At 43.8% G+C, this 25,933-nt stretch overlaps 1 protein-coding gene across 1 annotated transcript in view; it reads left to right on the top strand.

The window, feature by feature from the left end:
* The window catches only part of Nln (neurolysin), an 86,795-nt gene that overhangs the window by 24,820 nt on the left and 36,042 nt on the right, over positions 1-25,933 (top strand). The window contains exons 2-6 of the mRNA XM_021179980.2: positions 11,323-11,582; positions 15,022-15,170; positions 22,389-22,496; positions 24,574-24,676; positions 25,242-25,402. Of these exons, the coding sequence (XP_021035639.1) occupies positions 11,323-11,582; positions 15,022-15,170; positions 22,389-22,496; positions 24,574-24,676; positions 25,242-25,402 (781 nt within the window). The remainder of the gene's footprint in view (positions 1-11,322; positions 11,583-15,021; positions 15,171-22,388; positions 22,497-24,573; positions 24,677-25,241; positions 25,403-25,933) is intronic.

Here is a 25,933-nt window from a genome sequence, read left to right as displayed (position 1 = left end):
CATCCTAGGACAGGAGGATGACTGGACCAACCTAGGACAGGAGGATGACGGGACCATCCTTGGACAGGAGGATGACAGGACCATCCTAGAGATGCTTTGGGTGAAGGGAGAGTGCAGAATAGGGGGAGTGGTGTCTAGTGGAGTCCCAGGCTGAGGAGAAATTAGCCTTTGCTTCATTTAATTGAAGATTCTGAGTATATGTATGTGTGTGAAGAGCCAGTCCAAAGGAATTGTAAGATGAGATCCATAGAATGAGCTGGATGAGGCCAGAGCCCAGAGCAAGAAATGGGTGTTAGCCAAGATGGGTGCCTGTTAGACTTGTGAGGTGGGGAGGGGGAAGAATGAAACAAGTGTGGCTGTGCTTATAATAGGAGCTTTCCTTCTGTGGTCACGGTAAGGAAACATCCAGGAGAGTCATCAACAGAGGAGAAAGACAGGGAACTGGTCAGGTTCAAGGTGGTGTGCGGAATTGGAGACAGACTTTTACGGATGAATTCTAAGTTCATTAAGATCCAGTTCAAGTGAGACACAGATATGACAGTAGGAAAGCCATAGCTCAGTGTGATCACCGGAGTGTAAGGACAGAGACGGTAGCTGGCTACCGGGTCTTGAGCGGGGTTGTTAAGGTGAATTGCAAAAGGATTAGCAGCTGGATTTTAATGAAAGATAATTGAATGGACAGGTGAGGTTTGATGTTAATGTTCTTGCACCGGGGAGGAGTACTTGTAGAAGCTCACCAGGACAGCTCTTATACAGGGCCCCTGCATGTGCGGATGACCCCGCTGTATGTCCACACTCCAACTGCACTGTTTCCTCCTGACGGCCGCCCTTAGGCTAGGATGTGCATATACCTACAGTGCTGTTCATTTCCAAGAAAACAGGCTCAGGGAGCCATTTGAACAAGGAAATCTGTGCTGCTAGGTACCTGGAACATAGCTGCGTGGCAGTGGCAGTTCTGAGCAAGCTCTTCCCATTCAACCTCTTGAGCTAAATGTAGGTACAGAAAGGCCAGAGTGGGGCCTAGAAAGCACTGCAAACAGCCAGGCCTAAGGGTAACGTGACAGAGAAGCCAGGCAGGCCGAGGAAGTGCAGGGGTGCACAGAGTGAAGGCGTAAGGGATACAGTGGAGCACCACTGCAACTCAGAGGTGGGAAGAGAGGAGGTTATGGTAAAGAGCAGACCGCTCTATCTTCTGAGAGCATCTCTGAGCAGTGGTGAGAATAATGCACATGAGCGTTCTTAGAGTAAGGCAGATCACAAAGATGAAATTGAAGCTCATCCGCCTCCCTGAAACTCTCTTCAGCATGGCCACAAAGTTGAAGATGGAGAGGACTGGAGGCCAGGAGAGGACTCAGAGGTTAGGAGTGTGTGCTGTTCTTCCAGAGGACTCGAACTCCCAGAACCCACACGGTGATTCACAATGTCTGCAGCTCCAGCTCCAGAGATCCAGCACCCACTTCTGGTGTATGCCGGCAGGGTGCACATGTGATACACAAGCAGGCACAAGATGAGTAAAGTCTTTCCTAGAATAAATCTTTTTAGGGTCGGGGGTAAGACTCTGTGACCTAGTCTTACAGCAGAGGGCAGAGGCTGGGGGATGACAGCAATAGAGAGCTGGTGAGGGACAGAGCCGGAAAGCAGCAGCCTGGGAGGATCAGGAGGGTGACCGGGGAAGCCGCCTCAAAGGTCTAAAAAAGTACACCCTGTCGAGGTCTGCTTGCATAAGGAACTTGAGAGAATGAGTCACTTCATTGGTGGGTGGAACAACCCAGTCCTCAGGAATCCAGGTGTGCTTGTCACCTCTGTCACTGTGACAAAGCACCGAGGCTCGAAGATCAAAGGAGGGAAGCTCAGTTTTGGTTCACAGGGTCAGAAGTTTCGGTCCCTGCTGTTGACTTGTTACCTTGGCCTCTCACAGCACAAGCACATCATAAGCTGGTGTGTGGCCGGGGAGGTCTGTCGACCTCAGGGAGGCTGGGAAGAAGAGAGAGTCAAGGGGCTGAAGGGCAGCTCCCGGTACTGATCACTTCTTGTGCTACTAGGATTAACACCCAGCAGAGGCAGGTAAAGAAGGAAGGATTGATTTTGGCCCACAGTCCTAGGTAGGGGAGCCATCACAGCAGCAGCAGGGGAGTGGCTGGCCACACTGCGAGTCTACACTCAAGATGCAGAGTGGTTAATGCTGGTACTCATCTTGCTTTCTCCTTCATATGCAGACTGGGACCCCGGCCATGGAATGGTACCTCCTGGGTCACCTCACCACAGTCAATTTAACCTAATATTCTCAGACAAGCTGTGAGGTTGTCGAACTTGTCAACGTGACAGTCGGTGTTAACCATCACATCCCATCCACTCACCTCCCTCCCCTAGGGCTATCTCCTGAAGGCTTCCCAACTCCCCAGCAGCACCATGGCATTAGAGACTAGGCCTTCAGATTGGGGCAACATTTAAGACCCATGTGACAACCTGGCGAGATGGCACGTGCCTGAACCCCACTTGGGGTAAGTCTGTAAGGGCCCTTGGAAGGCTAAGGCGGTAAGATTATGAATCTGATGCTAGCCTGGGCAACATAGCAAGATCCAAGCTAGCTTGGACCACATAGAGAAACCATGTCTTAAGAAACAAAAGATAAGAGTCAATCTAAATCACAGCAGCCAGTTTCTGTTAGGACACAGCAGGAAAAGAAGTTCTCTGTGGTACAGTTGGGGGAAGGGAAGCTTAGAGAGAGGTGCATCAGGGCACAAAACTCTGGGGTTAGGGACAGAATGGATGGCATGAAGGAACAAGTTGAAGGGCCTGGTGAGATAGCTAGGGAAAAAGGAGCTTGCCACCAAGCCTCATGACCTGAGTTTGATTCTGAAAACTCACATGTTGGAAAGAATGAACCAACCTCGACAAGTTCCCCCCTGACTTCCACACGTACATTGTCAGCTATAATGGTGCACACCTTCAATCTTAAAAGGCAAGAGGGAAAGGCGAGTGGATCTTTGTGAGTTTCAAGCTAGCCTCTTATACATAAGTTACAGGCCATCCTATTTCAGGGAAAAAAAATGCTTTTGAGAGTGCTAGAGAGGTGGTTCAAAGGCTACTAGTATGGACTGTTCTTGCAGAGGATGACTTTAGTTCTCAAGACCCAATCAGGCCGCTCACAGACTACCTGTAACTACAGCTCCAGGGGATCCGATCCCTCTTCTGCCCTCTTCAGACAGGGCAGGGCAGGGCAGGGCTGAGCTGTGTGTGTATGTGTGTCTGTCTGTCTGTCTGTCTGTCTGCCTGCCTGCCTGCCGGTCTGTGGGAGCACATGCACACACAGTTTTTTTTTTTTTCAATTAAATCATTATTGTAAATAATCTCATAGGAAAAATTAAGCCGTATTTTATAACATCCACATCTATATAATACATGTTTTCCTACCCTTTCACCAAGAGCTGCTGGTTTGTATTACCTGGTTTTTATACTTCCTGAAAAGGACCCAATTCCTTGAAATGCTTGGCTGCTATTTGTGTTCTGATCATGTTGTCAGTGTCTTTCCCTGCTGTTCCCAGGAAGGACACAAGTCTTCTATTTGTGCTGTGTTCTTGTGTTCTTTGTTCATTCTTATTTCTCAGTACTGGAAGGATTGGGTGGAGGTTTTAACACTGCCTGCCACCTGGAGTGATTCTGCAAATGAGTTCTCCCTTCTTGTCCTTCCCTGCCCCTCTTCCTTCCAGAGAAAGTACACAGGACCTGGTTTGCAGCTGGATTAGAAAGTGTACCCATGGGCTGGCACAGTCAGGCTGCCTGGTGTACCACACACTGGCAGTTAGCATTTCAGGACTAAGGCCATGTTCATGGGACCTGCCTGCAGGGCAGACATGCTGTCAGTACCATCCTGTGTGATAGCCACTCACCACAAGTGGCTGCTCAACATTTGAAATGTGCTTGGTACAGCCGAGGCCCTGAACTGTTCCTTGTATTTTATTCACTATTCAAATAACAGACTGTGCCTTCTGTATTGGACAGCAGGGGTATAGTGGAAGGTGTGCTGAGGGCTGCAGGCTTCGTGGAGGAAGTGGGTTGAGTAGGAACAGGTGAGCCTTGGGGGATGCAGGGCTGAGCTGTATCTAGAACTGGAAAAATAAAAAATAAAGGAGCCAAAGGCCTGTAATCCATCAACTTGGGAAGCTGAGGCAGGAAAGCTGCACATTTAAAGCTAGTCTGGGGTGCAATGAAAACCTGTCTTTAAAACAAATGAATTAAAATAAAAGTGAAAGCATCCTATGCTGTAGGAGGAGCCTAGGGTTGAGCTATGGCCCATGAGCTGGAGAGACAGTCTAGTCAGCAATGGGTGAGCAAGAGAATCGGGATTAGAGGAGATGTTTCTGGAAAAAGTAGCCAGACCAGAAATACATAAAAGAAACATGAACAGCTTTCCAGAATGAGGAGGGAGATGACTGAGTGCAAACAAACCTTAGCCTGAGTCTGCAGACAAGCATTTGGCAAAAACCAGAAATATTTTCCAAGTTTTTCATAGAACGGGATCCATTTTTAAGAAGCATATATGACATGTAATACAATCCAGGAACATATTAGGGGCATGTATATCATAGGGATGAGTATTGGGTAATTGTACATGGGCTTTCCATGTGGCCCTAGCACCATTAAAACATTTTCCTGCATAAACGTTTTCATCAAGATGAAGGGAGATGAGGTTGCTGTTGTTCCCTGGTTTTATCAATTCTGGCTCACTTTACATGTATGATGAGCACCGTGTGAGGTGGGGACTTGTCAGGAACATGTGAAGTAATGAGATATGAAATCCCAGTGTGGTTTGCACTACAAGACACCTCTACAGTAACTGAGCAGGTTGAAAATAGAAACTTCAGTGTCTAAAGTGAATGCTCAGGTGAAAGGTGACAGGAGCTAAGATCTGTGGAAATATGGTAGCCAAAGAAGCCTTGGCAGGAGGAGGAAGAGGTGGGCCTTCAACACACTTCAGAGGCTGATAAATCCTGCAGGACAAGATGTTTGCAATTAGTAACCAGAAGAACTGTGGCACGCCCACATGTCCTAGCAAAAATGCGACCTAGTAACCCCTGTCCATGTCTGTCCGTCTTCCCTTCTCTCCCTGAGCACCTCCTTAGTTTTATGTACACAGGGTATCTTACCCTCAGACATACACCTTCCTGTCCACCCCCCTGAGGTACCCTGTTATTGCCTCGTTAGAAGTTTCACACAATTTTTTAATGTTCTGTGAAGAAAAAGAGACAATAGAGAACAGAAGAGATGAAAAGCCTGGACTTCTGAGGAAGTAAGAATTGTTTTAAGTTAGACAGTTAGGTTTCTGATTTGTCTAGAGTATGGTTCTCAAATAACTGCACTTAGTAACTCCCATAGAGCAATGCAGACTCATGCTGTGCCTCCTGCTTTCAACTTTTATAGGTCTTATGAGCAGAGCTTAAAAGTCCTCTCTAGATTCTCAAAAGAGCAGTTTCCAGGATGGCAGCAGGTAGTAAGGTAGTATGCTGTTTCCTACCTAGGAGCGTCTCTCAAAGGCTGCAGGGGAAATAATACCCTGGCATCCAAAACATTGAAAGAGTTTGAAAATGTCATGTAAGGAAAGAAGATGGATGCAAAATGAAGGCAAGAGAGGAGAAGCTGAGATGATTCCAAGAGAAAATACTCAGTCAGTTGTTTACAAGTATTAGGAAACTACCCATCTCTGTCGCCTTCCTCTAGTGACAAGAATTATAAATCCTGAGAGATACTAAGATGAAATCCAAGGTAAGAAAAGGAATACCTGACTGTCTTAGTCAGGGTTTCTGTTCCTGCACAAACATCATGACCAAGAAGCAAGTTGGGGAGGAAAGGGTTTATTCAGCTTATACTTCCATACTGCTGTTCATCACCAAAGGAAGTCAGGACTGGAACTCAAGCAGATCAGGAAGCAGGAGCTGATGCAGAGGCCATGGAGGGATGTTACTTACTGGCTTGCTCAGGCTGCTCTCTTATAGAACCCAAGACTACCAGCCCAGGGATGACATCACCCACAATAGGCCCTCTCACCCTTGATCACTAATTGAGAAAATGCATTACAGCTGGATCTCATGGAGGCATTTCCTCAAGGGGGGCTCCTTTCTCTGTGAGAACTCCAGCTTGTGTCAAGTTGACACACAAAGCCAGCCAGTACACTGACCAGCAAGATGGATCAGCAGGTAAAGAGCGCTTACTAAGTATGAGCCTGACCAAGTTCGATCCCTGGAGTGGGCGTAAAAGTCTGGATGCAGGAGTGAACATCCGTAATCCCAGTGCTTCTATGGAGAGTTCAGACACAGGGCAGGGAGACTCACCTGGGAGCGTGCAGGCTGGCCAGCCTGGAGGGCACAGCTACAGCAGTAGACTCATCAGGAAAGACTCATCTCAACAAGATGGAAGCAAGAACCACCTCTGCAAAGTTGTCCTCTGACTTTCATGTGTGGACTGTGGCCCTCAGGAGCCTGCACACACGCACCAAGGGAATAAATATCTTAAAGGAATAGTAAAGTAAGATGCTTAATGTCCTCTTCGCTGTTGCATCGTGATTTCTTCTCTTCTAGTCCCCAGTTCAGGGAAAAACATCATGTTATTGAGTAGGTAGCTTTCATTAGTTGCAGTGGGGACCATGCAAAGTTATGTCCCTTTGACTTGATGGCAGCAGCATTGCCAGTCTCAGTTAAGCATCAGGAACTAAGTGAGAAGCGGGGAGGGTCTCCAGAGGGAAATGTCTGATGTCAGTTTATTTTAACACTCTTTAACAATAATGAAAACTTGTTCAGAACTACCGCTTTGTTCGAGGAGTAGTAGGAGAGCAGAAATTCTGTGTTTCAGACATTTGGTATTCATGTACCCAGCAACCCCAAGGCCAGCCTTTCTGTCGTCCTAGAACCTCAACAGAAGCACTCAGTCATGATCATGGCTACTTTTTTCTCAAAGTCCTCTGCTCTCTGTAGCACTGAGGGGTCGCAGGGATGGTTATTTTAGAAAGATAAAGGCCATATCGAATAACATATGTGGACACAACATGAAACACATAAGAGCCCCTCATCCTACCCGTCACTCCATACACTCTGATCTCTACAGGACTGTGAGTATTGCTGCTGCTGCTCCTCCTCCTCCACCTCCTCTTCCTCTTTCTCCTCCTTCTCCCTTCTTTTTTTCCAATTCATTTGTTTTCCTTTACCAGTTAGAATTCTATATGAAGCCCAGAAATGTAAAACTGGACTTAAACTGTTTTAAACAATGGAACAGATTTATTGGCTCACATAACTGGAAAGTCTGGCTCTGGGTCAGGCTTCAGAGTGAGTTGATCTAGGAGCTCAGTGAGATCATTAAATATTTAGTTTCTTCCTTTATTCTAAGCACTCAGGGTTTATGTCATCGCACACCACACCCCACTCTTTCTCATAGGATGGCTACAGTCAGGGGCACAGACACCCTCAGCTTTGGGGAGGGGTAAGAATGGGACCATTCTCTCTCACAGCAGTCTGAGTGTGTGTTCTGGGGTTAGAGCCGTTCACCTTAAAACTACTTGGACTATGGGTGTGGGATGCACTGGGAAGAAATATTTGCCAAGCTTTTCAAAGAGTGTGGGTGAATTTCAGGACATATACAAATCATGTAATGCTAAAAGAAATACAATAAGAAAAGAAGAAAAAGTGTTTGTGGCTAGGAGCTAGATGAATGGCAGGAAGGCCACGCACACCTGAGCCACCGCTGTGCTCTAGACTTCGCATTGGTGTGTCCCAGGCATGAGGCCAGCATTATTGGGGTCAGCTGCAGCTCTTTCTTTCTTTTCTGCTCTCTACTGAAATTCGCCTGACCATTGAAGAAAGTATTTCCTCTATACCTGTCCCCCTTTCCACACCCTATAATACAAAGTAAGGGAAAGCACAGCTGTCTGCTTCCTCCTTGCCAGGTTGGCCCGCAGTGCCACTGCAGACCAACCTCTCCACCATTGTCTACACCTGCACAGCACGTGCACGTGGCCTTGGCTTGACCACCAGAGCAAAGAAACCAACTCTTTGAGGCTCCCAGTGTGGCTTTAGCATTCTGAGGCCTGCATTTGCTGTCTTCTTCCAACAAGGTGGTTGGTCCTCTCCATATTTAAAGACTTGTTTCTGCTCCCAGGTCCAGCCAACAAGTGTCTGACTCCAGTGTTCACATAGACAGTCTATCCAAACTAGACTCCATTATTTCTGCTCTTCAGATTTTTTTCTTGAGCCAAACATTTAAGGGTTCATTTTTTTTCTTAGAAGTTTTTCTTGTTTGTCTGTCTCTTCCTTTCTCTCTCTCTCTCTCTCTCTCTCTCTCTCTCTCTGTGTGTGTGTGTGTGTGTGTGTGTGTGTGTGTGTATACATACGGGTGCCTTCAGAGGCTAGGGACCAAAGGTTTTGAATCCCTTGGAGCTGGAGTTACAGGCAGTTGTGAGCTACTTGGATTCTCTAGAAGAGCAGTAAGTGCTCTTAACTGCTGGGCCATCTCTTCTGCCCCAGCCATTGATCAAATGTGTAGTGTTTTCACTGTCACAGCACTGCCCTTTGCCTGTGCCTTTAATTGTGCAGAGATTGGAGCTTCTTCTTGAGATTTCTTACCCTTCTCTTGCATGTTACTATAAACCGTGTCTTTTTTTCTGATTTATTGTTTTTTTATTAGTTGTTTTTTTTTAAGTATGTGTATATTGGTGTGTCTGAGATGGAGAGATGTATACCTGCACACAGTATCCACAGACTCCAGAGAGGATGCTAAAAGCCATCATGATCTGCTCAGCATCGGTGCCCAACTTCAAGCTTCTACAAGAGCCATAGGTGTGCTTGGCTGCAGAACCCAAACTGCATCTTTGATTTCCAGTGTTAGTTTTTGAAGGATTGAAACATAAATTTTGTGACATACTAAGCAATATGAGTTAAGAAGCCTTCTTAACTTTTACATATTTTAGCCAGTTTTTTATTGGTGTTTCAGTAACAGCTGTTTTTAAGTGTTTTTAAAATATTTTCTTTATCTCAGAAAAAGACCAAATTATTTAAATTCATTTAAGTGGATAAATATTTAAATTATACCTTAATACACACATGTGGGCAGGTTTTGGAAGAGTCTTAGTCTTATTCTACTGATAACAGAAGAAGTAAACACATACCAGAAAAACCAGAGTGCTAGTCTTGAGTGAGCCTCAGCCACTCAGAAGTGTTGTGGAGAGGAGGTGAGGTCAGCGTGGATCTCGCTTGTCCACAGGGGTATCGCTCTTGTGCTTGGCCCTTTGGCCTTTGGCTCCCCTCACTTCCTTAGCCGCATTTCTCTCACACTTTCCTCCTTCAGCCTCACAGCCTAGCTAGCGCTCCTGCTCACAGCTCTTGCCAAAGCCAAGCACTGCGCTCCTTTAGCCTCACTGAGGCTCTTGCCATCTGCACAGTTGACTCTGGTGCACACTCACTTCCTGTCCACTGCTCTGTCTCATAGCTCCTCTCAACCCCAGCTTGTCCTAGTTCCCGGCAATCCTGGCCTCACTGACTATATGAATCAGTCAATACTTCTTGAGTCAGCTTAGCCATCCTATAAGTGCAGCCACCTTTAAGATCAGTGACTTCCACCTACATGCCTGTGCACTTATAGCAGGTCACAATTCACCTTCTCCTTCTTCCCCTGCAAGTCTGCTGTGTTCTCTCTGAAACCTGAGCATTGCCCTTCAGTCTTTGCCCCCTGCTACCTCTACACCCCAAGGCATATTGCCTCTACCTCTGCAATTAACTATCACTGCAGTTCTCCCATTTTCTAAGTCTGTATCTCCTATCATTGGGAGAAGTAGGAGCATTCTCTAAGACATGCAAGCTTATCAGGTCTCACCCAGTGAAACCCTGTCAGTGCTCCCTTGAATAAGTCTGAGAGCAGCCGCTGGGTAGTGGTCAGTGATATAGTGCAGTCACCTTGCATGCATGTGGCCACAGTTCCAATCTCTAGCATTGCAGAAAAGACAAAAGCAACTGAATCAGACCAACCTCAGACAGCCACAGATCAAGGCTGTGTGTCTCGATGAGTCCCAAGACTCCACATTGGCCGCTTCCTCTTTATCCTTCAACTTTCTCGGCCGCATGCTCTTTGCCTTTGGATAGTCTAAGTAGGACCCAGGTCTTTTAGGACATTGACTTTTCCCACTCTGTACCGTGGAGTCTTTCAGAGTCCCCTCTGCCCTGTGTGCTCTATCTTAGTGCCCATCACAAAGCAGTGCTGCTTACTTTATCCCTGCGGCTTCTCTTCCTTATTAGAACATCAGGAGCCTGGACGGACTGTCATTTTACCCTCCGGGCCCCTCACAGAGCTGCACGCATGTACTGTGTGTTGTGTGGGCAAATGACCTTAAACATTCAAGTTAGCCTCCGAGCCTCAGTTACCTCACTGATTAACAGGGAGAACTACTCCCTGAGGCTACTTCTGGATCCTCGGAGGTAAGAGAAATTAAGCTGAGCATAATGGCTAGGAGTGGGGTTCTAGATCCATGCTGCCTGATTTCTAATGCCAGTGCTCACTGTGTGACTGGCTGGGCCGCACAGGTTACACTGTGCAGATGACTTGGTGAGCCTTAGTGTCTTCATCAGTACGTGAGAATGGCCACAGACCAAGTCTTTAAGGACTGCTCAGTGTCTGAGATTCACCGTATGGAAAACATTTTGAGCAGTGCCTAAACATTCACTATGCAACTTGTTGTGTAGTAAATATGACATTTTTTATTTCTAAGCAATAAAATTGGGGCCGGGTTTGAAGTTGGGAGAGGAGAGAGAGAAATACTCATACAGCCAAGTGTCAGGATATTTTACTTGGAATATCTAGAGAAATAAGGACCGATCTCCTTACTGACAGTTTTTCTTTTATCACAATGTGATATCTCTAGCAGAGGCAAATTACTATTTTTATTTATATAAAATTACGGGGGGGATTGATATCTAACATGAAAAAGAGAATATTTGTAATGTTTTTTAGTAAAGCCTACATTTTTTAAAATAAACATACTCTTAGAAACTAGCACATGAAAGATTAATTTTTTAAAGGACAGTTGTCATGTTGATACATGTTGATAACTAACTTCCTTCTGTATTTCATATATTCAAGTCCACATTTGAATAGTAAAAATTCCACTAAAACTATAATTATGCAAGAAAATAAGAAATACTAAGTAATATGTTCACTCATTTTTTTCCTTTGGGAAAGGGTTGTTTCCTTTTGAAACATTCTTACTTGGTGTCGGAATACATTTTAGCTTCCAGCCAACAGAAGTCCCGAATTTCTATTGTTTTTTTTTTTTCCAATTCTTTTCAGAGCTGGTGGTTCCAGGATTCGGCTCAGAATGACGTTGGGAAGGGAAGCGGCATCTCCTCTGCAGGCCATGTCTTCCTACACCGCCGCAGGCAGCAATGTTCTCAGATGGGACCTTTCTCCAGAGCAGATCAGGACGAGGACAGAGGAGCTCATAGCACAGACCAAGCAGGTGTACGATACCGTGGGGACAATCAACCTGGAGGAAGTAACGTATGAGAACTGTCTGCAGGTGCTGGCTGACATAGAAGTGAAGTACATAGGTGGGTGCAGACGGGACCGCCTCAGTATTTCCTGTGGTGGAATCTACAGCCATTTTACCCTTCTCGTCTGAACAGTCAATTTTCCAGTTTTACAAGAAATTGACTCTTCCACAAGGCTGATTATAGCTTAGAATTGAATTACTTAAGGTCCGTGAGCCTCTTCAGGTTCTTAGTGGCGTGTACTCCCCTCCGCTGCTCTGCGTTCATCAGAGCTGCCAAGAGCCTCCTACTCTTGCCCAGCAGCTCTGCATCTAGAAATCCAGGACAACGAAATAAGAAAGGCGAGATTCTTACATAACTAGTGTATAAGTGGGTACTGTTTTCATATCCAAGGCCTTTCATTACCAGCCTTAAATGTCAGCTGATATAGAATCACAGTATTGTGATTCTGAAGACACGGTTTGGTAGGTAGCTAAATGATCAAACATCCATCCTCTGTAACTCCATGTAGCCATTAAAAGCATAGTTTTAAAAAAGTATACAGCAGCCTAGAAGAAGAGCATACAGAGGGAACTTGTGATCCCAGCATTGGGGTGACTGAGGCAGAAGGATTGCTGTGAGTGTAAGGCCAGTTCCTGTTATGTAGTAAATACAAGGATAGGTGGGGCTACAGCCAAGACTCAGCTAAAACACATCAGCAACACATGCAGAAGGAAAACTGAAGGGAAGTAGTCATGGTGTTAGTCTATAAAGCGGAGCCCCGGGTTATGTGCACGGATGCAGAGACATTTCCCATGTAAGTGTGGACAGTTGTAAATCTAAAGCAAGGCAGGGTAGATCTGAATCCGAATTCCCTGCTGTACATATGAAGGCAGTTTACTAGAGAGTCCTGCCTTGCTTATTGTTCGAGTCAGGCCCGTAACTAATTGGATGAAGCTACTTGCCTATGGAGGCCAATGAACTCCAGGTTCACCAACTTTAATGTTGGTGTCATCTAAAATGCCCCCAAGTCTTAAAGTCACTCACCACAATGCTTAAGTGTCTTGGGTGGTGACTTGTTTACAGTTGGTTTTCCTTTATTAATTTCTCATCTTTGTATAATTTAAGCACATCTTAGACTTACACAAGTAAAAACTCACCCTGATCACCTCTAAGAATGGAACATATTTCTATAAGACAATTATGACTAAACAACTTTGATGTATATCCAGGCTACACTTAAAAATAAAAATTAAAAAAAAATGTTTTTTAAAAAGCTGCAAAGTAGATATCAGAAACATTTCTCTGTATGTTCTGGAAATTGAAAGGCTGTCTAAAACCAGCCTGGCTGTCCTCGTGGCTGGACTTCGCTCTTCCCCCTGGCAGCCCCTAGTCACCCAGTGTTTGCTGCCCTACTGGCACTGGCATAAGGACACAGTGTTTTTCCTCCCTCTGTGTCTGCTTCCATGTCAGTTCCTACTACCAACTTCCTCTCTCTGATCAGTGGCTACTGCATCTTTTAAGGCCTAGCTGTAAATTCCGGAGTGAAGGGTCCGTTTTTCCTTCTGTCAGTCATAGGGGCAGCAGGCTTTTCCAGCAGTGCAGGTTTGTTCTTGGTTCAGGCTCTCTTTTATTCCTCAGTGACTGTCCCTTGGCCAGGCTAGTGCACCAGCCTACCATTGTGTGCGCCTCACTGGGAAGAGAGAGGACAGTGAGCAGGGGAGAAGGCATGAACTCGTTTAAAATGGCTTTTCAGTCCTGGGTCTCCCCAGAAAGGAGTATTTTAAACGTATGTAGAAGTTCATGGTATTCGATCTTACTCTCCACAAGTTTATCTTTACAGGTTAACCAACAAGCCTCTGAGGGAGTAGATGTCTTAAAACTAACTCCCTCGTATCTGCCTGATCTGGGGTACAGGCCACAGTAGCTGTGTGTCTAGTGTTTGTGTCTGGCCTGGGCACAGAGAGCATTGTTTATAGCTTGGCAGAGCAAATGAAGTCTGTTTCCAGATTTCTGTTGTAAAAGAAGGAAGGAAATGGTCTGGTGTGTTATTGTTCAGGATCGTTTCCAGTTTTAGGCTCCTGCATTTACCTTGTTACACATTTAGGTTCTTGAGAAACTTTAATTGCTTTTTAGTAAGCAGAAATTATAACTACATTATTACCAATAGCTGTAAAATAGTGCTCTAGGAATACAAAATTTAATCTGTGCCACATTTTCCTTAACTATCAAGTGCAAAATTATATACTAAGTCAAGTGCTAAAGTATAATTACAGAATTTGAGTTTTTTAGAAATGTGTATGTGGAGCTGGGATATGGCTCAATGGTAGTAACTACGCATCATTTATTCTGCTATTTCTGACATGTTTTTAGTAGCTTTACTGGCAGTAGTGTTTTAAGAGGACTAACATAAGTATTGCAGTATTTTAGTTGAACTGTTTCTTACTCAATAAAGGATGACCTGTGTCTATTCTGTATTGCTTATGTAACTTTTACTAGTTTATAAAACAGGTAATATTCTGATAGTAAGCCCAGACATGTATACCAGTTTTCTAAACACTCCAGAGGCTGAAACAAGAGAATCGTAAGTTCAAGGTCAGCCTGGGCTATGTAGTGAGGCTCTATTTCAGGACAAAAAGATATTGGAGATGGTAGTTATATTCCTTGTCATAGAGTAACTAACCGACCACAGCCATCCCTGAAAGTTCTATAGTTATTGCCAATTCACTAATTTCAGAGATTCGTGCCCAGTTACAGTATATGAAAACCGAATAGCTTACTTTAACATGCGAAGATTAGAGCAGAGCATTATCACCGTCATTTAACAAGTGCAGCCACAGCATCCAGCTGCTTACTGGATGCATCGAGAATTATTGAGAATGTTTTATGTTCATTTGATATGTGCCTTTTGGGTGGGGTCCGTAATTTAGATTAGATTCTGCGAGGAGTCTGTAGCTGGGGAAATGATTAAGAACATTTTTTTACACAAACCCCTTCCTGCTGCAATGATGGGCTTGTTTTATAAGTATCTGATGTCCCAGCTGGGTGCCCTGCTTTCAGACCCTTATTTTCCACAACACACTAGGTCCTTCCTCTTCTACAGCCATTCCCCACAGCACGCCACCCTGTGTCCTAGCCCTTGGGAGCTGCTGCTATTCATCTCTTGTTCACAACCCACAGGCTCTTACCATCTATTTTTATGCACCAGGTTCCCCCCTTCTCAGATCATAAGACACCTATGCATAGGAACTCCATCTTTATAATTCACAGTTAATCGATTATGCACTGGACAAACTTTGATATGTGTTGAGCGCATGGCCTTACTGTTCACAGTGCTGCCAAGTGGAGCAGCCAGCTCCCATCCCCAGGACTGCCTCTTGATAAAAGCTTCAAGAGCCTTTGCAGAATGCACAGAATGAAAACTTTAATGTCAGCATAATAATTCATCTCCAAGGAGATACTTGGCTTCCTGCCCCTTTGATGGGCCCTGTCATATTCATAGTTTTTTCTCCCTCCACAGTGGAAAGGACCATGCTGGACTTCCCTCAGCACGTGTCGTCTGACAGAGAAGTGCGGGCTGCAAGCACAGAAGCAGACAAAAGGCTTTCACGTTTTGATATTGAGATGAGCATGAGAGAAGATGTATTTCAGAGAATTGTTCGTTTACAAGTAAGTAATAGATTACAGGTAACACATCCCTTGGAAAGGAAGAAAAAACACATAACAAGAAGTAAGGACCCGGGACTAAAGAGAAAACTCAGCAAGTGTTTTAAAGAGCTCAGCAGTTCTTGCTGCTCTGGCTGAGGGCCCATGTTTGGTTCCCATACCCACATTGAGTGGCTCACTCCAGCTCCGGGGCATCCAAACCCTCTTCTAGCCTCTGAGATCCACCAGCATGCACACACACAGACACATACAAACATGTAAATTTTTTAATAAGTAAGAACCTGGGGGCTGAGTGTAGGTCATGGTAAAACGTGTGTATGTACAGGTCCTGGGTTCTGGTTGTTAAACCTACCAGTCAAGAGTAAGACCACTACTATAGCTTAAACCCAAATTTGAAGCATGCTTTAGTTAAATACTGGCCAGGTTAACGAACTCTATAGGCAGGTTTGTCTAGAAAATGTCCCCGAGTCACATTTTGCAGGGGCTTAAAAAGGCAGACTCTTAATTCACCCATTTCAAATGAGTTCCAATCAGGGCCAAGTATATATCCTGACAGATCTCCTGCCCACATACCTCCCACCCACATGTGATCAAGCACATCCAGCATAGTTGGGTCAAACACACTTGTTTAGAGGCGTGAAAACAAATGGCTTGTTAGAGGTCATAAACAGTAGCATTCAGCATTTCCAGAAATGTCTGTCCTTGGGCAAGGGGCTTATAGGTTAGAGGCATTTTTGTTTCCTGGATCTCTTAAGCACAGTAATTACACCTTAAATTGTAACTTTGGCTCTAACAGGTGCAGTTCAGGCTAGAGCAGGCATGTATGTGTGCAGGGCCCTGGGGGCTGTTAGAGTTTATGGTGGTGGTGTGTGTGTGTGTGTGTGTGTATGTGCGTGTATCCAGGGCCCTGGCTTTAGCCTTTCATACTAAAAGAGGAAGAGATGAGGACCTTTAACCAAAAGTAAAACATACTTGAATTTTTCTAGAATTTGTTTTCAACAATTACAGTAGTTGGCATTGTATAGTTAGTTCCAGAATTGTTTTATATTGGGTACGTTTGTGTTGAGTTCTTGATTGCATTCCCTTAGAATTAGGGACTGAATGTAAAGGGTGCACATCCACAAATCTAAGCCTTTTTAAGCCATCACGAACTGTTAGCCCAATGGGAAAACCTCTCTGACTTTTCAAATTATTTCATGGTTCATAGTAGACCAAATCAGCTAGATACAGATGACATCGAGTTGCTATCTGAGGGTCTTGTGCTCTGGACTGTAGTATTGATAATATACTGCTAATGTGCCAGAGCCATTCTACCTATCTCCTAAAGTCTCCGGGACTCACAGACATTCCGCGTGATGAACGTCCTAGGTGAATTTGCTTTCGATGTTTTGTTTCTAAAGCAACGTTGCCTCCTTAGCATGGCAAGTGTGCCTTTCTCCTGATTCTTATTTCCCTGACATTCCCAGCATTCCCGTGAAATTATGGGAAATCTGCAAAATCAGAAATATAAAAAGCTTTATTTTTATGACAAGTTGAAATAGGTTTTGGTTTTTGTTATTTTTGTTAACTTGTGTTTAATTTTCAGCTCCTAACAGATCACAGCACTGTGACTTTGGCTTCTCAGTATGCCGGCTGTTTAGTTTCTCATGCTAGGTGATCATTTTCACCCTAGAGTTGATAATCAGTATGGTTCATCCTTGGCACTATAAAATAACAAATAAAAACAACTCTATGATATTTCTTATTACCTAAATTACCACCTCCTCCCAACCCCTGCCCCACTCCCGGCACCACTGCAGATCATATACCCCAGGCCTTCCTGCCAGGCAAACACCTTACCCTGAGCTGCATCCCAGACCCCATCATGAGTAGGTTCTTATTTGGAGTAAAGTTTTTCTTACCTTTCTGTCTTCTCTGTTTTTTTCAGATGTTATCCAGATATGGAAAGTTGTCACATTAGATTTTCTTGTCCTACCTTTAATTTTTATGTTGGGGCCCCTGTTCCTAAATTTGATTATACCTATAGCATAGACTGGCAGCCTACTGACCTGTTAGTCACCAGTGCACCATGGAATCTGTGTGTTTGGTTGTTTAGACTTTACCATGAGATGCTCCAAGTTTGGCTCCACAGCTGCCCCGCCTTCACCTGAGTAGTTACTGCACTTAGCCATTCCTATGTGAGCACTGTTAGAGTCTCTGCCGTGTGCTGCGGCTGGATCAGAGTCATAAAAGCGAGCTATTGTGTTTGTGTCTGCATTGAGACTCATTAGGTAAATGTAGTCACTTTTAAATACCTTCCAGGACAAAAAGGCAGTGATTTTTTAAAAGCTATAATTATCACGGTCAGGTGCTTTAAAAATAATAAATATCATTTATCACTGAGGATAAAATTAGATATATCCCAAATGTTCTGATTTTTTTCTGTAAGGGATATAAGACAGCCATAATGTAACACATAAGACCCAGCTACAAAACTTAAATTAATTCAAAGTCAGTGATTTCAGTCAGGCTTTAATAAAATGAAGCTAGTCTTATAATACTGAATTGTCCAGATACCACCAGTCCGGAAAGTAACCAGTATTTATTTGGGCTTTTATGTATTTTTCTACTTAAATTTAATAAATAGAACTGTGAAATTATGGTCATGCTAAACAGGGTTAGTACTTGGAGAAATGTGAAATTGTATTTCACAGTTTTTTCTCTGTGTGTGTATATGTATGCATACATATATGCATTTTAGCCAAAATGGCCAGAGAGGCTCACAGCCATTTCATTTTCTCAGAGTTTCTGTGGACCAGGATTTCAGGAGGGAAAAGTTCTGAGTTAGGAGCTCAGTGAAACTTTGCTGGGGGGCGGGGGATGTGGGGGCTGAAGTTGAAGTGCCCGGGGATACTCAGTATCTATCTCTCTCTCTCTCTTTGCATGGCTCAAACTGTCTTGGTCAGCTTGGGCTGTGGAGGTCTAAGATGGAAGTTCTCATCTGGCTTGCACATGGCCTCTGCTCAGTGTGTGCCAAGGCATAAGATGCATAAGATCTGTTCCCTTTAATACAAGGTCACCAATCCTTTCAGATTAGGATCACAGCCTTGTGACCTCATTTAACTTCAATTATCTCACAAAAACAAACAAACAAAAAAACCCAAACAATCTCCTAAAAGAATCACACAAGGGTCAGAGGTTCAACAAATGCATTTGATGAGACACAGTTTAACCTATTCACAGGATAGCTCCACATGGTCTCTTTTTATAGTTTATCTGAGTGTTCATTATAGCTTGGCAGATCAGGGTGATAGGACATCTTTGTAGGAGACTCAGCATTCCAATATGCATATGTCATCAAACCACAGTGAAGTCAGTCACATTGTAGAGTCACATGTCAGGATTTCTGCCATTCTGCATTAGATGATGTTAGTTTGGAGCTTAAAGTCTTCCAACATCCCATGTGTTGAGGGCTTTGTCCCCAGCCTTTGGCATTGGAGAGGGGATAGAACCTTTAGAACAGTGGTTCTCAGCCTCTCTAATGCTGCAGCCCTTTAATAAAGTTCTTCATGTTGTAGTGGCCACCAACATAAAATTATTTTCATTGCTATGTTAAGCCCACTGAGCAAAAATAAGACCACTATGAAAATGTTGAGCCAAATTTGAAACAAACTTTAATTAAATACTGGCCAGGATGATGGACTTTGGCCAGGTCCATTCTGAAGATCTCAGAAAATGGCATGAGCTATGTTGGCCAAGTGCTTATAGGCAAGCCCAGGCAGAGGCTGGAGGGGTGTACAACAACCTGCCTGACAACCACTGACGCAAAGTGGCACTGCAGATGCAGGGCTATGAGGACACTGAGCCCACACTTCATAGGACACATTTCTTCAGGAGAAACTACAATCAGAATATAGTATATGTTCCATTTGGTATTTTTTATGACCTTATTTATCTCACACTCTAGGGAAATAAACAAATAGCTTCCAAGAGCTTTACGTCATATGTAAAGCAAAATAATCTACCAACAGATGATGTTGATATGAACTACTATGAGGGAAAAGATGTTAGGTACTTAGACAAGAGGCATAAAGACCTAAACCAAGGGCACTGAGCCATGGGAGATGCTGACAAGGCTTTCCATCTGGGTTCCTGAGCTTCTGAAGGCCTGACAAGATTGTAAGTAGTCAGAACACTGGCTGTGATGAAAGACTAAAAATTAGGGGTGGGGGTATCCCTTTAAGCCCAGTACTTGAAAAACAGAGGCAGTCATATCCCAGTGAATTCAAGGATAGCCTGGTCTACATAGTGAGTCCAGGCTAGCCAGCAATGCACTGTGAGACTCTGATCAAAGAAATAAAAATAAACTAGATATATAAAACTCTTGTGAAGGAAAAATAATGAGCTAAAGGAGCCCATAAAGTTTTGGGGAATAAAAAAAAGAACAATTAAGTTGCTGGGTATGGTGGTGTTTGCATTTAATCCCAACCCTTGGGACTGAGCTCTGTGAAGGTCTACAGATTGAGTTCTACATAATGAAGCTCTGTCTTAAGACAAAATAAGAAAATTTGTTACAAGATTTTAAAGAATCATAATGAACCAAGGAGAGGGTGGAGTGATGAGGAAAATCAGTAAACTAAGCATTTTACCAATTTTTCTCTGCTAATTTTTTTTTTTGTTAGACTGTGTGGTTTTGGGAAAATGTAAGCATACCATAAACGTGTATAAAAGCTCATTGTTAGGGGGACGTAAATCTTGCCGCACAGGGGAAAATCAGGTGCCTACCATCGGGCTGTGTGAATTACACATGAGAAGCCTGAGGAGACCTGTGAGGCCTGAGGGGCAGAGTCCTCGTTCAGGACAGAAGATGCGTGCAGTTCAGCAGAGCAGCCTGGAGCAGTGGTTCTCACCCGTGTGGGTCAGACCACCCTTTCATAGGGCTCGCATATCAGATATTTACATTATGATTCATAAAGTGACAAAGTTGCAGTTATGAAGTAGCAGTGAAAATAACTTTATGGTTGCGAGTCCCCGAAACATGAGACACGGTATTAAAGGAGTCACAGCATTAGGAAGGTTGAGAACCACTGCTCTAGAGAATTGCCATTTTCCATTTGGCAGATCCTTCTGTGAGAATTTGGAGTTTGCTGGGGCTTACAGAGGAGATAATCCCATGAAGAACTGTGGTGCAGCCGTGGACTTAGCAAGTGGGCCTCAGAAGTGCCTCAGTTTTCCCACAGGCCCATGGAGTCTGCCAGAGACCTCAGCATCTGAGTGGCAAGCGGGGGTCTGGTTACTGAGTCAGACTTTTGTTCAGTGTCATTTTTGTGGTTCAGTGTCCCAGTGTGCTAGTTAGTGATGGTTGAATTAGACCTAATTCGAAGTCAGTTTCCCGCAGACTATCTTTTTCCCTGTGTGCACTTGTGTCACTCACTTTGAGAGTATGTGGTTTTCATCTTGATGTAGACTGCGAATGTTACTCTTACGTTGTTGAGTGCCTTCCTGTAGATAAGAAGGGAAGTGTATCTACCTACCGTGGGGACCTACAGTAAGCGTGTGCACAGCCATGGAGTAGCTCTGAGTGCCACTCAACTGGCTAATGAGACAGTGAGATTAGCCGTTGTTCCCAGCTCAGAACCAAATGTTTGCCTCAGCTCAAGGCCAGCTCTCTGCTGTGTATCTCAGCCTCCTAGATCCTTAACAATAAACCCAGCTCTTGCTAGATCCTGCTTATCATACTGCACGTGGTTATGGCCTAGATACTCCCCACCCCCACCCCCCAAGCCTTACGATGTCATACCGTCTAGAGACTCCTGTTGCCACGCTCACACCTCAGGACAGACTTCCCGGCGCTATTGGAACTGACTAGACGAGCTCCAGTTAATGACATCCATATGAACGTTGTGATTTGAACTGTTCACCATCCCTGCGGGAGCTAGTACCTAGCCAGGTTGTCTCCCTAGACATTTTGGGTTTCTTCCCAGATACCTGCTGCTGGATCCCAGTAATTGCCAAAGCCATCTCAGGAGGATTTCAACTCCAATCATGCCCACAAACTCACAGTTCCACAGAGGCACAAAGGGAGATTATAATGGAAAAAGGAGTCTAACCGTTCTTACCCTCTGCTGAGAATACACTCAGGAAGGTTGAGTAACGTTGGGAGTGTTGTAGCTCTGTGACACCGATTGTTTTGGTAGGCAGTGTGAAGTGCTGTTTCTGTTCTGAGTCTCACTGATTGAAATGCAGCTCTGTTTACCTCCCTGTCATCAGCCATCTCAAATGCCATTTCTAAAACTAAACACCATTCATTAAAAACCTAATCAGTTGGGAAATTTGGAACACTCAGATCTGGATGGCCCTGGTCTTCCACTGAGAAAATGTCCAACTGACAGGAGGCCTGTAAGCTCCAGTGACAGAAGGCTGCCATTGTCCCTCGGCCAGAGTGAGTCTTTTGTACCTGCTGAGTCTGTCTGGAGTCACATTTCCTCCCAGAGACCAAGAGCTGACCAGCCACCTTAGATACACACCACATATCCTGTGACTTCCTTTGGATTTTGGATTTTTATTGTCTTGGCTGTGGGAATTTTCCAGCCCCCTCCAGGACCTTCTGTCCTTTGGAGGCTAGCAGCTTTCCTTGTGTTTTACTGGGGTGCTGACTCATTTTTCCCAGATACTTGTTCATGTGCAGCCTGCTGTAGTCCCTTGATCTCCCTTGCCAAGTGACAGGAAGGCGCTTTTGAAGTATTGGAGCCTTTGCTGGAGTTTTACCCAGCTGTCCTTGTTTGGTGTTTTGGCAAGAGAGTCTTCTTAACCAGCATTTGTGCAGAGTTCACCCCATTATTTCTCTTCCTGCATCTCAAGTGGAACCAGGTTAACAACTGATAGACAATTAAATCCAGATGATTTGCAGTAAGAACTGTGCCTGGGTCATGCAGGCTGCTCAGAAGGAGACTATGCAAATGCCCATTAGCACAGTCTCCCCCCACTCAGCTCTCTTAGCTCTGAGGCAGGGCAAGGCTACTGTGCATGGCCTCTTATTTATTTAATATTTCTGTTTTAAATTAGCAGAAGCTCACCAAAGCATAAAAGGAATTATATCTTTAATAGGGCCTGCCCCACAATCACCTGTGTTTCATGGCCCAACAGAGATGATGAATGCAGTACATTGGCTTTGGCCTGGGAGTTGATTGTTTGCTTGTGTGCTATTACAACAGAAATAACTGACATGCTTGTTAATTTAAGGAAAAGTGTGATTTGGAGAAGATAAAGCCTGAAGCCAGGCGATACTTGGAAAAATCAATTAAAATGGGAAAAAGGAATGGACTCCATCTTCCAGAACACGTAAAAAATGTGAGTTTCTTTCTTTTTATTTTTTATTAATAAGTTTTATAATAAGTATTAATAAGTTGTTCTTTGACAATTTTCTATATGTGTAAGATGCATTCTGATTACTCTCTCACACATATAACCCTCATCTGTCCATCATTTTCTTATTTGAGGAGAAAAAGAAAAAAGAAATGCAATAAGAACCAACAAGTAGGCAAAGAGATGAGTTTTAATAGGATAGCCCATACTAAAAAAAAAAATCCATTTTTGATATTTGATGCTTTTACTTTTCTTCTTTTAAAGATTTGTTTTATATGCATGTCTGTGAGTCTAAATGTGTGTGTGCTGATACCTACAGGGCCCCAAAAAGAGATTCCGGTGCCCTGGAGGTACAATTATAGCAGTGGTTGTTAGCTGTCTAGTATGGGTGCTGGGAACTGAACAAGGGTTCTCTGGAAGAGCTGTAAGCACTCTCAACCACTAAGCCATGATTCAGCTATTAAAACTTATGCTAACCTCATTAGTAACTAAACAACTTACAAATCACACATACACACTCATTTTAAAACAGGAACTATATAGTTCTATTTGACCTGGAACTTGCTAAGTAGACCAGGCTGGCTTAGAACTCAGAGATTCACCTGCCTCTGCCTCTGCTTCTGCCTTTGCCCAGAGAGCTGGGATTACAGATGTGTGTTACCATGCCTGGCAATGGTATGGTTCTTTAATCCCCCCCCCCCATGTATTGTTTATTTTTATGTGTGTCAGGCTTATTTCCTTTGCTATATTTCATATTCTTAAAATTGAAATTTCATATTTCAGTGGCCGGTTGTTTTCTCCTTCTCTTGATCTCACAGAGATAGATCACTCTGAAGAAATGCTTAATGATAGAGGGTTTGTAAGTCAGCACTTTAGCATAGGGTGCCCTGTGACTAATATACACCTCTCACACGAAGAAAGATTAGCCAGTGAAAAGCATTGATCAAACATTTTCTTATGTAAGGCAAATTAAGGCTTCTAGATTCTGTGATTAAACTCAGCCTCTTAATTAACTTCATTCTTTTTGAATAGGAAATATAATTTATCATTTATTTCCAAGCCACTCCTGTAGAATACAGAACTGGAAATAAGTTTGACAGACATCCAAACCAGGTTTTATTTGGTGACTGATGTCATCCTGGCAAAAAGTACTGAGGGTGCCATGGAGGCGTCCTATCTTTCTGTCACCTGAGTCCTTTGATCACTTTGTTTCCTGGTCATCCAACTGGGTGGCTGATGTCACTTGCTTGACCTTTTGACTTCCTGGCCAACCCTTTCTTCTCATGGATGCATGAAAATTCTAGTAATTAAGCTATGATTGGTTGCAGCAAACAGAATCCCACTTAAGCAACTTAAGTAAGTCGAAGGGTTTTAGAGGCAGGTGGCTTCCTGTGTTTTGTCACTGGCCACCTGATTTCTGTTTCTCTTCTCTGTCTTCAGTGATTGTGTTTATCTAAAGCCTTGCTTTTTATTATTAAAATAAAAAAGCCTACCAGTATAAACGTGGCCATCCAGACACACATAGAACTCTGTGTCTGTATCTCAGTGTCTTCCAGTAGATCCTTTGCCGAAATCCCACTGTGAGAACTACTTTGTGTCCAGCAGATTTCATTATCCAGCATTGTTAGAAGAATGAGATTGCCGTATATTTTTCTTTTGGTCCTCTATCATCTCCTTGGATTGCCTACCTAGAACCTTTCCAGAATTGTTAGAGACGTGCCAGGCATGGGCTATGGGAGTCATTCATTCCTGCAGGAAGATGGCAGGTGACCTAATTGGTATAGTGGACATGATTCTGGAATGTCCACTTTCTGGTCCTGTCTGACCTGTGTGGATGCTGAAGAGTGGGGGAGTGGGGAAGAGGGATTGGGGATGCGATGGAGACAGTGTTGAACAGAATGTAACTGGTAGTAGACAGAGTGACAGCAGCTGCTTTGCAGACTGCATTTCTGAGATAAGACAGGATCCTGACTTCATGGATAACTGAAACATGCTGCCTGATAGCAATGAAAAGGCAAGGCTTTTCTATTGCTAACCCCCTGTCTGTCTTCTTTCTCTTCAGGAAATCAAATCAATGAAGAAGAGAATGAGTGAGCTATGCATTGACTTCAACAAAAACCTCAATGAGGATGACACGTCCCTTGTATTTTCCAAGGCTGAACTTGGTAAATTTGTGCTGTTTTGCTAAATTGAATTATATCACCTCACAGGTTTAAATTAAAATTCAAAGAATTCTTTTAAAACTTGTCTAGTATCAGCGCTGACAGATAGTCAGTGGTTAAGAGCACCAGCTGCTCTTGCCAAGGGCCTGGGTTTGATTCCTGTCACCTATATGGTTAATTCTTCTTGGTAAAGTACACTGGTGTTTATTTACCAGCCTTCAAGCCTTGACAGATTTTCTGCCTCTCCATGTCTCCCACGCTGTAAGCTAGTCTTTTACTCTGGGGTATTTTATTTTATTGGCTTAATTTTGCCTCCTCTCCATTAAAATGCCATCTGTACAGGTGCCCTGAAACATTTTTGTTTGTTTGTTTCAAATTGTTTTCTGAGCCAGCTGGTCCATCACTGCCTCCCCATCCTGACACAGTCCAAATAAGATGGTGCCGTTGTCCTTGTGCCTGAACGTCAGTTACCACATCGCATCCCTCCAGCTGCTGAAAGCAGTGTGCCCACACTAAGTAAGCCAGTGACGTGTGGGAAACTGATGCATGAGGAAATGGCTTTTTGCAGGTGCTCTTCCCGATGACTTCATTGACAGTTTAGAAAAAACAGATGAAGACAAGTACAGAGTTACCTTAAAGTATCCCCACTATTTTCCTGTCATGAAGAAATGCTGTGTCCCTGAAACGCGAAGGAAGATGGAAATGGCTTTTCATACGAGGTGCAAACAGGTACCATAAATGTCTTTGTTTTGATCTTTTGTTTGTCAGTATCAAAGCAGTGCACCAAGCGATAGCCCTGTTTGCCTGGGCATTGCATTTACTAATTGCATATACGTATGAGAATTTTAGCTTTTTCTTTTCCTCGTCAGTTTGCTTGCTGTGCCACAAGCTAGACTGTTGTAGTAAAAATAGAACAGATAAACACAAACGAGAAGTTGTATTCCTTTCCTGCATTTGAAGGCCAGAGCTCGGAAGGAGTCTCTCCCCCTTAACAAGTAACCACCAAGGTAGGTTCTAGAAATTACTATTCTCAGCCTGTGGAAGGAATGGAGAAAGTACAGACCACACATCTTTAAAAACCTGTCTCAAGAAAATGAAATAACAACAAAAGCCCATACAGATAGCATCCAAGGACTCTAGTCATAGTCCATGGACTCAAATGTACTACATATGTAATTGTATCTGCTGCAAGGGAAGCTGACATGCATACATATGTAACTGTATCTGCTGCAAGGGAAGCTGACATGTATACATATGTAA

Source organism: Mus caroli, chromosome 13, assembly GCF_900094665.2.
Source record: "Mus caroli chromosome 13, CAROLI_EIJ_v1.1, whole genome shotgun sequence".
NCBI classification, from domain to species: Eukaryota; Metazoa; Chordata; class Mammalia; order Rodentia; family Muridae; genus Mus; species Mus caroli.
The sequence above is the reverse complement of the archived record's forward strand: the minus strand, read 5'-3'. Positions and strand labels throughout refer to the sequence as shown.